Source organism: Phasianus colchicus, chromosome 1 (genome assembly GCF_987193195.1).
Source record: "Phasianus colchicus chromosome 1, bPhaCol1.hap1.1, whole genome shotgun sequence".
NCBI lineage: Eukaryota > Metazoa > Chordata > Aves > Galliformes > Phasianidae > Phasianus > Phasianus colchicus.
This window is the reverse complement of record NC_143436.1, coordinates 49,789,422-49,803,218: the sequence shown is the minus strand read 5'-3', so window position 1 is coordinate 49,803,218 and position 13,797 is coordinate 49,789,422. Positions and strand designations below refer to the sequence as shown.

At 40.2% G+C, this 13,797-nt stretch overlaps 1 protein-coding gene across 3 annotated transcripts in view; it reads right to left on the bottom strand.

Moving 5' to 3' along the window:
• Positions 1-4,232: 4,232 nt before the first annotated feature.
• Positions 4,233-13,797, bottom strand: part of LUC7L2 (LUC7 like 2, pre-mRNA splicing factor) — a 30,693-nt gene continuing 21,128 nt past the window's right edge. For all 3 annotated transcript variants that reach the window (XM_031600324.2, XM_031600326.2, XM_031600325.2), the window contains exons 7-10: positions 13,134-13,225; positions 12,283-12,312; positions 11,309-11,503; positions 4,233-5,434 (exon numbers count right to left, since the gene is read on the bottom strand). In XM_031600324.2, the coding sequence (XP_031456184.1) occupies positions 5,242-5,434; positions 11,309-11,503; positions 12,283-12,312; positions 13,134-13,225 (510 nt within the window). In that variant the 3' untranslated portion in view covers positions 4,233-5,241. The remainder of the gene's footprint in view (positions 5,435-11,308; positions 11,504-12,282; positions 12,313-13,133; positions 13,226-13,797) is intronic.

The following is a 13,797-nucleotide window of genomic DNA, read 5'->3' as shown; positions in this document are numbered from 1 at the left end:
GTTAACATCAATAATTTCCTTAGAAGATTGAGTTTCCATGGTTAAATGAAAACCACAGATGCATCAAAGCCAGCATCCTGATGAGCTTCACAGCTGCACCGCTCCAGGTGGGTTCCTCTGGGGATGGGCTCTGAAAACCACATTTGAAGACCAAGATATAAAGCTTGCCATTTCTGAAAGACTTGCTCCTTTCAGCAGCATCAGCCCAGAGAGGAACCAGCAGCCTTTACCTTGCCATCCTCATCAGTGTTGAGAAGGAAACTGCTTTCAAGCATCTCCTGGGTCATGGACTTTGCAGAGGTCATTATTTAAGAGACAAAGGAGTTGGTTTGGTTTTGAACTACCATGGTGGGAGAAGTGGGGGGAGAGTAACATCTGAAGAAGGCACAGGGAAAGCCCCATCCTGGACAAGGCAACAGCCCCCCAGCATGGGGAGAGGTGCCTTGGAGGAGTTTCCAGCACAGAGGATCCTGACACTGAATGTGGTCACCACTGGATCCCCCTGGGCAGGGGTGAATGTCTCCAGCACCTGGATTTTGCACTGTGACTCCCAGAAGATTGCTCTGGCCATGCACCCAGGGGAGGGCAACAGCACCAACCTCCTGCACAGCTTCTCCTGACACTCCAGCAGTGACCAAGTCCAGAACTGTTTAATTGCTTTTCCTTAGACATGGTGAAATCATCAGCTGATAACTGCAAATAACCACAGGCCATTCTGCTTCACTGTAACACAATAAACAAAAGGAAAGCTGGTGCGTTCTCTCATTCAGGCCCTGCTGGAGTGGCAGCTGGTACAATGAGGGGCTGCTGGTGGTACAGGGCAGGGGTAGGGGAGTAGGGGAGTTACCAACGAATATAACATCCATACAAAGGAAATTTGATCTTGTAGAGCCAAGAAAACACTTTCTGATTCAAATTATTACCTCAACAATGTAGAAATACACATGTGCTACAGTTCAGTTCATCAGCTTTGCTGAGCGAACACAGAATCACAGAATGATTTTAGTCGGAAGGGACCTTTAAGATCACCCAGTTCCAATCCCCTGCTATAGGCAGGGACACCACCCTTTAGATCAGGTTGCTTAAATCCCCATCCAGCTTGGCCTTCACTTTCTAGTGCTTCCCTGAAGGCCTGTGGCAGGGGCAGCTTTGGTGAAACTCGGGGAATAGAAAGAAACGCAGGCAAATCAATACAGGCAACATCCTGCCTTAGAAGAAGGGGATGTCAGAGAAGACCTTTTCTCCTTAATGCTTCTAAAATTAATACTGAGATAATTTGCTGTCAGACTATTACCAATGCTTGGTTAATCTGATCTGCCACATCAGAGCACTTCCAGCCTGTGCAGCAGAGTGGATTTGAGCCTGTCCACAGTTACAACAGTCAGACTGCACACAGTCAGCACCAAACAAGCAATGGTTGGATAGCAATGATTTTTTTCCCCACGTGAGCCAGCAGCACACCAGGCTGACCCACTCAATTCCTCAATGAACAGCAGAAATAGGAACCTTGCCTCCCCTATGTCAGTCTCCCTACTGATGTCTTTCCCAGTACAATTGGGAAGGCACTGGGGACCTCTGTCACCCCAGCAACATGAGGCAGAGCCCACAGAGGCAAAGCCACAGGAGAACTTCCTAATTGCCTGCTGATGTTCCCTGTCTGCCTACACAAGAGAAAGAGGAGAGTAAGAGGGGTGGGCGACATGCCAACATTTCTTCCTCTCTTCCCCTGTACTTCCAGCTCCTACACAATTTCCTGCTTTTGTGGGCTGGAGTGCAAGCCAGGGCTCCAGGTTCTACTGAAAAATATTCAAGAATTGCATCAACAGTTACAGTGCAAAAATGAATCAAGAAGCAAGTAGGGGAAAAAAAAGGACCAAAACCAAAAATAAATTACCATACAAAACCAATGGAAAGTCAGACAAATGCTTTTATAAGCCACTGCTTCCAGAGAAACTAACCTGTTCCACTTACTGAACTAAGGACAGTCCTGTAAATGAAGGTGTCCTGTGAAACATGGGGTGGAGAGCAGTGGAACAGGTGAGCTGTTGGTGCTGCACAGCCCTACCTGGGGTTGCACACTGCCATCACCTCTGGCACAAGGCTCATTTTGCACTTACACTTGCTTTACGCTCACTGCAACTTCATCCACTGCAAAACCCTACAAAATGGAGTAACAAACAAGGTGCCATTTCCTGCCCTGCAGAAGCACCTTGCTGCAATACTGAAAGTTTGCCATATCCCTGGGGCAGAACTGGTCAAAACAGATAGGACAGACAAACAGATGGGACCCAGGATATACTTAAAGACAAGTAGCCCCCTCCTCTCTATTTAAAGTACACCACTAGTGCTGTCAAAACTCTTAATTACATGATGTAGCAGTTCCCTTCCATAATCATTTTGATCTTCCAGACTAAGGTAAGTCAACACCACCCCTCAACTGTCCAGCAGAAAAGAGAAATAATGAAAAGCTCAGGGCTTCTCCCTCCTGGATACGAAGGTAGCTCAGTTCTCACTGAAAGGTTTAAGACCATGATCTGCACAGGTGCACTTAACAAAGCAGTCTCACTGACAAATGATCCAGCTCTACTGCATCAGAAGAGACAACCATCAATCACCTTAACTTAGTTCTATTTCAAACCACTCTTCGGTCCTCGTTTCCAAGAGAAAGCACATTTCCACGTGCCAATCAGAACTAGTGGCGAGACTTACCTTTTATCTGCCTAATGTCTGTCTGGCACTTGAATATTGTGAAGCTACCCACCCCTGGAGATCCTATAAATAATGAAAGGCTCAGCTCCAAACACCCTTCTTTAATTAAAAAAAATAAACAAAAAGAAAGCATTTGCAAAATAGATAGCATATTATCCAGAACTTGGTAGTGAGTAGTATTTTTAATTGCAGTATGATTTTTTTCTTGCCTTTTTAAACACAGCCTCTCTGGCCTGCATGGGGAGTCCTCAGTTCTGGAATGTTTTTATTGCAGGAGTTGGTAATCCACTCATCTGCAATTCTGCTGTACAAGATGCATTTAGAAATGACTTCACCTTTGTCACACTAGCAGTGAGAACTCCATTATAATGGTGTGATAACAGATTTTAGCAAATGTTTATCAGAGGGATAACTCCAGTAATTCACATCTATCACGCAGCTGGGTAACACAAGATGTCACAACATATTCCTAGGAAGGAAACTCACACTCAGATTTCAAGTGAGTGAATAAAAATGTGGTAAATAGGTAGCCATTGTTATTATACTGTTTCTATAGGAGCTTAAAAAGACACAAATATGCAGTGGTTGAGTACGAACCACGTTGGATACAAGTCCTTGACGTTGGATACAAGTCCTTGCAGAGATGTAAAGGCCCTGCTCTAGCTCAATGCCAGCCAAAACACTGCACAATCATCTACTACTTGAGAATTATCAGCTATGTGTTCTGACCACAGTGAAAACTAAACACAGAAAAAGATACTGAGGAGGAAATGCACAGTGAATTTATAGCTGAATAGCTAGGATTAGCTGGCCTCCAGAGGCCCTTTGATTAGGGCATATACTGTTAGAACCAGCTGAAAATGCCAATATATCATTACAAACATTGCTGCTGTTACGTAACTCAGTGGTGCCACCTCAAGGAGAATATACTAAATTCTAATTTCTTTCTTCTGTGTCAAAATAGAAGCTACCCAAGTAATTGATTTGATCCAAAGCTGTTTCAGTCTGACAGAATCCACAGCCAAGTCCTTTATGTAAAGAGACTTTGTACCTAAATCACAGAATCATAGAATCACCAAGGTTGGTTGGAAAAGACCTCCAAGATCATCCAGTTCTACTGTCCACCCATCACTAATATTTCCCCACTAAACCACATCCCTCAGTACTATACTGAAATGTTTCTTGAACACCAACAGGGATTGTGACTCCACCACCCCCCTGGGCAGCCCATTCCAGTGCCAGTCCATCCTTTCAGAGAAATTTTTCCTAACATCCAACACGAATCTTCCCTACCACCAACTTGAGGCCATCCCCTCTAATCCTGCTCCTAGTTATGTGCGAGAAGAGGCCAACCCACCTCACAACAGCCTCCTTTCAGGTCACCATAGACAACTGTAAGGCTTCCCCTGAGCCTCCTCTTCTCCAGACTAAACAATCCCAGTTCCCTCAGCTGCTCCTCCTAAGACTTGTGCTGCAGACTCAATAAATCCTGCTTTTTGAAAATGAAGTCATAAAGCAGTTAGTGGCTATGCCACGATCATTTTAATTCCACGGTTTTACCTCTAATGATCTTAGAATAGTCAGGATCATACAAAGAAAGACTGCTTCTGCTAGAGCATGAATCACCTTAAGAGACCAATATATTCTCGTTAAGTTATTGGACAGTGTGATTTCCTTTTTATTTCTTTTTATTTTTGTTCTTAAGGTTTTGTTTGTTGCGCTGTTTGTAGCTGTTTTTTGTTTGTTTTAATACAATTAAAGATGTGCCATTTACACCCCACAAGAAAAAGCAGAAAGAGTCCTTATGGAAAAAAAACAAATATATTGAACACATACCAATCAAATGGTACAGATACGGGACTGGCTTTGATTTCAAAATTGAATAGAAATAAAAAAAGATGTAATGCAACAGCTGTTCAATTTCCAAGTCTAAATAGGCACTGTAAAAAGACATTTCAGCTTTCTCCAGCACACATTCCTGTCTACACGCTCCCACTGTAATCAATTCCTAGGTTCCCAAACAACAACAAAAAAATCACTGGGAACATAACCTTAGAATAAAAGTTAATATCCATCCACCCACCCTCTTACAAAAAAAGCAAACAAAAAAAAATTCCCAAGAAGTACAACCTTTCAATGCTGCTGTTTTGACTGGAGCAGAATTGGAGAATTTATAAAGGTTCAGAAGCACCCAAGGCAAGTAGTACAACGTAATTTGTTCACTAACTTGTATTGGAAAGGAGATTAAAAACATTGAGATCTGCATCTTTGTACATAAAACTGTTGTCCTGAATAAAGAGAAATCTTTCAGAAAAGTTTTACAACTTGGTGGAAGTCCAGGACCCAGCTTTAGGCATCGTAAATCAATGGGGTTTAATTCTGACTTAGTTTTAACCACTTTTATATACTGTACATCTACCCTAGTTGGATCAGTATCTCAAACTGCTCACTGGTGTCCCTTTGAACAACTGTAAACTAAACCATAGTATGCAACTCCATAGGAAGCTAGAAATTGGGTGAATATACAGCCAGTTATATCTCCCCTGCTTCACGCTCCTCTGAGCTCCTTGGGTCTTCTGATCGGCCATTAGCACTTTCATAAGAACGTTTCTTGTCTTTGAAATCTCGCGGCGATCTCTCTCTCGGGCTTCTATCTTTATCACGTGATGTTCTATCACGATCTCTTGAACGTTCTTTGTCCCGGGAAGATCTCTCTTTTGAGGACCTGAAAGCGCAGTACATTTGAGAATTCTAGTTAGTCACCAATTCATAAATCCTAAACAGCATTTTGATCTAATAATTTTCTCCTTATTCCAGGCCAACATTACATTTACATGAACAGAAACGCATGAGATGACAGTGGAGTTCGTTGCACTCTCCTCCTTTCCATTTCAAAATACAAATATTGACAGAGAAAATTTCATCTACACTTATTACAGAGTTCAGAGGGTGAACATGCTTCATCTTTCATTTTCAACCCTCACTCTCAATCTTGTATTAGCACATTTTGCTAGAATTTGTCATGTCGCCTTTAGCTTGAGAAGAATTGTCTAGCATCTCTCCCACATCTATGCTACATCTTTTTTTAAAAATTACTGTGTTTAAAAATGAGAATTTAATTAAGAGAACAGAAATTAACTTGTATTGATTCTGGAATGAGGTTATTGCGCGACAAAGAAAAGAACGCATCTGGAGCCTGTGCTCCAATCTGCTGGGTGTTTGCTTTTAGAAGAATCATTCCTTAAGTGATTTTCAAACATCAGCATGGTGTTATCTACAGATATTTTTGCTGAGTTGTAGGCATTTCCAAAACCTTTACAAAGAAGCCAGAATGAACTACTCTGTTAAACATTCCACACAGCTTAAAATTAAGTGAGCTGCCTGTATTGAAGACACTTGATTAGGTATAGCCCTCCCTTGCAGGGTTCACCTAAACTCATCACTGAAAAACATATTTTTACTCCAAGATGCCTTGAAACTGTAAATAAATAAATCAAACTCATACTTTTACAAACCAATCTCAATTATACACTATAAAGCTAGTCACTAATTCCTTAGGCAACATACCTAGTATACTGAACAGTAAACTGTGCTCTCTCTATGCCAAGAATGTTACTGTTGTTATCTCAAAGCTTCAAAACAGAAGTTTGCAGGTTGCTTTTGCACTAACCTTTCTTTTATGAGTTTACTGAGAAATTATCTTTTGTTTCAGTTTTCAAGCTAAAATGATTACTTTCATGACAGTGCAGTGCTTTGCAAAACGTAGTATTTGCAAATGGTGAGGTTCACAGACAACAATCCTATACCACAAACTACATGAGAAATAAGAAACCAAACTATGCATCACCTAAGAAGTTAATATTGTAGTTAATACTGAAGTTCCCACGTATTTTGCCCAAGTACACTGCAGAAACAAAAATGCTCCCAAACCAATTGTCTCAGACTAATTCTAGTGATTAATCTAGAATAATAAGTCACAGCATAACAATATGAAAGTTCACAGCAACTGCCTTAGCAAACAACATTATTACCTGAAGGTTTAGGAGTAAGGTACCACTCCTATCTTTTTCAAGGACAAGATATTGCCTTTAGAATGAGAACCTCTGTTAGACTGGATTGTTCCTGAGCAATTGAGACAATAACTTCCCAAGCAATCAAGTAGGTACTTCGCAATAAACTCCCCCTACCTTCGCAAGACACACAGGTAGCATCTACTGTCACGTTCACCAGCTACAAATTGTGTTATAAATACATAATACTGGTTTGAGGGCAGCATTTGTGAACACCTACATAAAGTCCAAGGACAAAAATCCTAAGTAGCTTTGGCTGTCTGGTATCAGATCTAAGAAAGCAGGGTAGCTGTGGTTTCAACACTTCTAAGAGATGAGAAATTTGACTAAATGCACAGGTCCATGTTGTTTGCTTTGTTTCCCCCCCCCTTCTTTTCTCCTCTCATCTTCCTCTTTCCTCAAGAGACAGAAAATGAGAAAACTAAGCCTGCACCTCCCATTACCGTGGAGAGAAAGCACAGGGCTATAATATTCTGTTGTCCACCAGGATCTGAAGAATATTTTAAAAATATATTTTCCTAAATGCTGAGAGCTTTACATGCCTGCAGTATAGACATCTAAGCTAATCTGCCAGAATTCTTTACCAGCTGGCAAAGAAATGAGACCAATCATATCCTAACTGTCTACCTTCAGACAGAAGTGTGTCAGATGAGTCTGCAATGAGAGTCACCAGATTTACATCTGATCCAGTAACCTAAAACCAGGAGAAAAGGAATCCAATTGTATGATTTCAGATACTTTATTTGACCATACCGTGTCCACAAAGGATATTAGCCTTTGTCATACAAGCTCTTGCAAGCAAGCTCAAGCACACAGACACAGGTATCTCAGTTCACACACACCTGGATTTGCTTCCTGATTGGTCTCATCATTGAGATGAATAAGAACATCTATCATTAGCACTTCTTTATTTGTAACAAGAAGGCAAAATGCCTAGTTTGTTTCTAGTGAGAGGAATGATGATCCATTTTAGTTAGTGGGACCTTACAGCCAAAGTGAGGAAACACAGCACTGTATTTAGACCTGCTCTTGGTAAGCCTGTAATTCACACCTGGGGAGGTGTAGGGCTCTTACTATATCAGGCATGTTGCTGTGACTGTCAAACAGGTTTCTACCTTTTCAAACATTTCTACTACACCAGATACTTCAGACACATCCTACCATGCAGAAGTCTGCTCCTTAAAATAAATTTGAAATGAGATTCTAGCTATTAAGTGATTTAAATCTATCCACATTTGTAGGGTGAATGATGATGCAGATTAAAGAAAACATTTATCTCAAAACAAATTTCTGCATTTGTAGAATTTTCTCAAATAGCACACAAACATCCCATTGCTTTTAGAATGAAGCAGCATCTAAGAGGTGGCAGCTCTTCATGTTTTTGTGAGAGGCTCTTCAGAAAATGTTTTCTGAAGAAAAGCAGACATGAAAATCCAAAGGAAGTAAATTATGGTTGCAGCAAATGCTAATCCCAGCATACTTGTATGTGATGTTATACCTATCAAAATGGGAGCGTGACTTCCAGAGGAAGCATGAAGAGTTTATCTAGCAAGTAGTTTAACTGCCTAACACACTTAAGTGTTGAAGCCAAACTAGATATGGTCACAGAATGGTTTGGATTGGAAGGGACCTTTAAGATCATCTAGTTCCAACCCCCTGCTGTAGGCAGGGACACCTCCCTCGAGACCAGGTTGCTCAAAGTCCCCATCCAGCCTGGTCTTGAATGCCCCCAGGGAGAGGGTGTCCATAACTTCTCTGGGCAACCTGTTCCAGTGGTCTCCCCACCCTCACAGTGAAGAATTTCTTCCTAATATCGAGTCCAAATCTGCCCTTTTCCAGTTTAAGCCATTTCCCCTTGTCCTGTTACTACATGCTCTTGTAAAAAGCCCCTCCCCAGTATTCCTGAGAATAAAAAAATCCAGAAGCATCCAAAGAACATCTTAAAGAAAATAGCTTTAAGAACAGAACTCAGCAGTTTGCAAAAGCTTCAACAATGCTACTGATTATTTTACTACACTCCAGCCAAGCCCCCCCAAAAAATCACATGGAAGGTTTTATGTTAGTGTAAAATGCCTCTTCACCCACAGAGAAATTACAACTCCACACTTCCTTCAATGGCTTTAAAGTTGATGGCACCATGTGCTGCCACTGCTGCAGACTTCAGCAGTCCTCCAACGTTTGATGTCACTCTGCTCTTCTGGAATAGGCTCTAAAAAGCATCACATTCCTCAGATCTGAGTTCATGTGCTAATGCCACTCAAAAACAAAGGCTACGACTCCTTCCTGAAGCTGGTAACATGCTGCAGTGTATCTTCTCCAGAGTATTTATCGCCAGAATCCCTTGGATGACTGGATGCTTTGAGATTAAGGAAGGAGAATTTGAAGAAAAGGCACTTTATATGTGGATTTTAAGAAATCCCTCACAAAATTATAAACAAGAGGATTTGACAATGAGCAGTTCCCCCTTACTAGAAAAAAAGTTCTTAGAAGACAAGAAACACAATGTGGTTGAGCCTTCAAGTTCAGTTTTATTTTGGATTCCAGAATAAATAGTTGCATTGTATTTAATAGGAAGAATTCTCCCACATTCATACAAAAAGTAAATCAAATTGCTTGAAGAGCATTTCTAAGAAGGAGGTATCTAGTCTGGCTGAAAGGTCAATAGATATCCTGGTTCCAGAGAAGCAAGTCTGTAGCTGTATGGATTCTTTAGTCTCTTGAAATCATAACTTGCATACTTTAAGGGCAAATATGCTGTTTGGCATTAGAGAATTAAGAGATATGAACTACTAATGATGGCAAAACATTTTTTCCTCAAATTAGCTAAAGTCCCAAACTCGTATTTGTGCCAAAGATTATTCCAACACAGATTAGTCTTATTCATTTTGGGCAGAATCTGGCACCAAGGAAAGTATTTCCAGTACTAAGGTTCATAAAGTCGAAATCCTGTGCCATGAAATCTAGTATTTTTCCTTATTCATAATCAAACATGGCTTGAAGAACTTAACTTTTGATAGTATCTTGCATGAAGACAACGACTTCATCTTCAAATTACTTTGTGCTCTTTCAATTAATCTCTGGCAGCTGATAGGTTTAGTGTTACATAGACAGCACCAACAGTTGAACATTTCCATGGTATTTTCTTGTTCTTACATATCCACTGCCTTCTGGCAGAGAAATAACGCATCATTTGCTTGTGCTCATCAAATTAGAGAGTTTGAACAACTATGATGAGAATCTTAGAACAATCAATTTTCTCTGAAGGCAATCTGAGTATATACTTTATGCACTGGTTCATCTGAGTGAACAAACATATTGATTCAAATGAAAATTTCTATTTCAAGACTGAAAAACTACAAGTTTCAAGTCTGGTAATCTGTCATTGTGAATGCCCTGAAAAGACATGCTCTAGAGGATAACTGATGACAGGCTAACATCAACGTAGAAACTGCTGATTCTGAAGCGCTGACTTCAGAACACTACAGAACACCCTGAAGAATTTTAAATACCAGACACTACTGACAGTAGAGTGCTGGACTCTCACGTTTTATTCACCTGTCATAAAAATAAGGAAGCAGAAGACTCGACCCAACTCTGCTTTCTATGCTCTCAGCAGAGCACAGCGTGACTAGAATCATCTAACCCAGGAAGAAAGCTCATCTTTAGGGCAAAGAGCACACGTGAACAGATTCAACAACCACTCAGTAGTTTTATCATCTTTGTTGATAAAACTAAGATCATTTGAACCCTAAAACCCACGTGTTTTGACACTTCAAACCAGACCTTTTCTCTTCTTGTATGCTGACAGTCTGTCACTGTTTTAAGACTCAGCACCCTATTCTCTATATTGCTCTCAAATATCTGTCTCAGTTACTGACCTGTACAAGAATGGAATCCAGGTTATGAGCAGACCTCTCTACCAAAAGCCTCGTTTTGTAATTCCAACTCTTCTCTAAATTATGCTTACCTCACTCATCTAAAATAAGCCAGCAACCCTCAGGAGCAGACAGCAACTGAGTCACACAAAGGCAGCAGCCCCAGACTGCTCTTTACAGTAATCCTTAAGAAAGGAAAGCACTTCGCATGCGAAGTGCTATCTTCAGATCTGATGCAACAAGTTCATTTTTGGATGCATCTAAACTTGTCTTTATCTGGGAGAGCATACAACAGATACATTCCACCACTGGGAGCAAGAACTCAAGAGGAAAGTTAAGAAGACTGCTCATATCCCTAAGTTCAAATGGAGATCAATCATATCACTACCTACGCTGCAGGAAACTATCAGGATTCTCAACAATATCCTGTATCACGCCTCCTCAACAGAAGTAATACATAACCCCACTATTAAAAAAAAAAAGAAAAAATCACTACTATATGTTAAATCATAAATATGCTAAGAGCATAACGGAAGTCTGTGACAGCCTCAAAACAAGTTTAAATTACTAAGTGCTGAACGTAAACTTAATTTAGTGCAAAAAAAATAATCTCATTACGCATACAGGAAAAGCCATTTCCAGATCAACACTGACCTCTTTTTGGAGCTGCGCTCTCGGCTCCTCTCCCTGGAGCTGTGCCTGCTTCTATGATGGCTGCGACTCCGGCTGCGGCTGTTGGAGCGAGACCTGTGGCGATGGCGCTTCTCACGGGATTTGGAGCGAGTTCTTCTTTTCCGCTCCCTGGAGGCTGAGCGAGAGCGATGTCTGCGACGATCTCGGGACCTAGATCTAGGAACAGAAAGGACTTAAGGCACTGCACTGTGTCAGTGTCCCTTGGATATTTCACACTCTACACATAAGCAAAGCTGTATAGAGAACAGTCTGCAATTTCACAGTTACTGCATCATCTTACCACAGACAAACAAAGAGGGGAGAGCAACATCAGAAGTGCTATATGACTCCAAACAGTCTCACACTGCGACTATGCATGTAGTTACAGCACAGTCAATTTAGACAACAGAAAGGAAAAAAAAAAGTTTAAAATCTTGTGTTTACCAGGCCAAGTTTTAGAAGTCTGTGATGAAGTGACAGGGATTATCTGGCCAGAAGCTGGGTATTACACTGTTTTGAGAACAGACGACTATACGCTTCCCTGTAACTACAACAAACAAGGAAGGTTCTAAACACTATACAAATTTGTGATTTTCTTTCTCTAAATCATCCTGCAACAACACTTCATTGGTGCCTTTCAACTGCAGGTTAAGAAAAGAACTACCACTCCAGATGTGCATTAAAAGGTACTGAACACAAGCTTCTGTTTTGAAGAAAGTAATACTCTGTGTTCCAAGTGTTATCAGGGATACAACATTGCATTGTAAAAGCCACAAAATAGATATACGTGGATAAATAACTCAGGAGCACAATGCCAAATACTGTATAAGCACACAGAGATGGCTGTGCAGTAGGATGAAGAAAGTGGTCTTAATAAGGCTAGACAAATGTAGAAAATTTCAGCTTGTGAAAGGCTGGCATTACTGATGGCATTCCTTGTGTGCAGGTTTAAGTACCTTTTGGTATGCTTGCTGTGGGATCTGGACCTGAAACAAGTGGAAAATGGAAAATTAATTTTACTTCCATAATCTTAATATAAAATATAAAGTACAGTTTAGTAATCTGAAGTCAAACTATCAGAGCTATCGCATTCTTCATTCTACTAGCATGTTAACCTGAAATAAGACATTTCAATTACATCTTCAACATTTATTAGAAAATACAACAACTGTCTTAGATTTTTTTGTAGTAGGTGGTTGTTGTTGTGGCTGTTTTTTGTTTGTTTGTTTTTGAGGGAGCAGAGACATGGATACTACTCCACTTTAATTCACAACCCCCTTCAATAACAAAAGATTACAGTTAGTCAGTACTCCCTTATTTCTTGTCAGATATCATTAGTCTGAAATAGATTTGAACATTTCCACTGTTGGCCTCGGGAGCCAGTATGTCAAGAGAACTGCAGTTGAGATGCCATTCAATCCTATCCCCACAAAGCATGAAAGCAACCATTTCAGAGAAAAATAGGGAATTATTTTCCTTAGTCATACATTCAACTACTTCCAATAAGAAAAAAATTAACATCTATGCATCATGTGTCACACATCAAAATACCTCATTTAAAGTGCATTTGTTCAAATACGTAGAAAAAACCACTAGTATCTGCATTTTTTTAAAAAAAAGAAAAGGTTTTCTATGAAAATAACTCTTAAAACCTGAATTAGGTGCTATATTTGCTTTCCAGTTCCTCTAAGTGTTGAAGGAAGGGAAACTGCAGATTTTATAAAACAAATGTTCATGAACAACATCATAGTTTTTCTATTTAACTAAAATAGGTTGTTATGTACATGCAATTGAAATAGATCCTTACCTCCTTAGTTTCTCCCTTTCTTCCCTTTCCCTCTCCTCTCTGCGTTTCAGGCGCTCCTGATTTCGTTTCTCTTGTTTATCAGCCACAATCCTCTAGAAGCAACAGAATACATTGATTAAGTTACATTTCAATATTTTTCAAATGAAGGTAAAAAACTACAAAAGCAATCTATACAGTTAATATTCAGTTCCTTCCCTCATAAATATTCCCTTTTGAGTATTAGTCCCTCTCTCTTCCTCAGTATATTTTATCTTTTTCAGGAAACACAGGTTATCGCAGAAGAGCTGCTATAAACAGATGGGTGTTACACCAAGACCTGAAAGACGTGAACTTAAATGTAAGTTTTTCATGAAGGGAATTCAGAACAGTAAGTCATGCCTTAATGTGAGAGCTTTCATGCCAATCCTATCCTATTTTGGTCACTGAGGAAAGGCAAAAGGTAATCGGAACAGGAAGAGTTAAGAACGATATTAACTCCATCAGCTATGCTGTGAAATAAAGAAACTTTTGGTCTTAAAAGGATTTGGTTGGGCTGATATCTAGTTTTGAGGCTAGCTGTTTGAGTTGTGCACATTATACATGTAATTAGAAAGGATGTTTCAGCTAATAGCCCCCAGGTTGAACTCACTACTACTGGGGACAAGGCACGCTCAGTAGAGGGCCC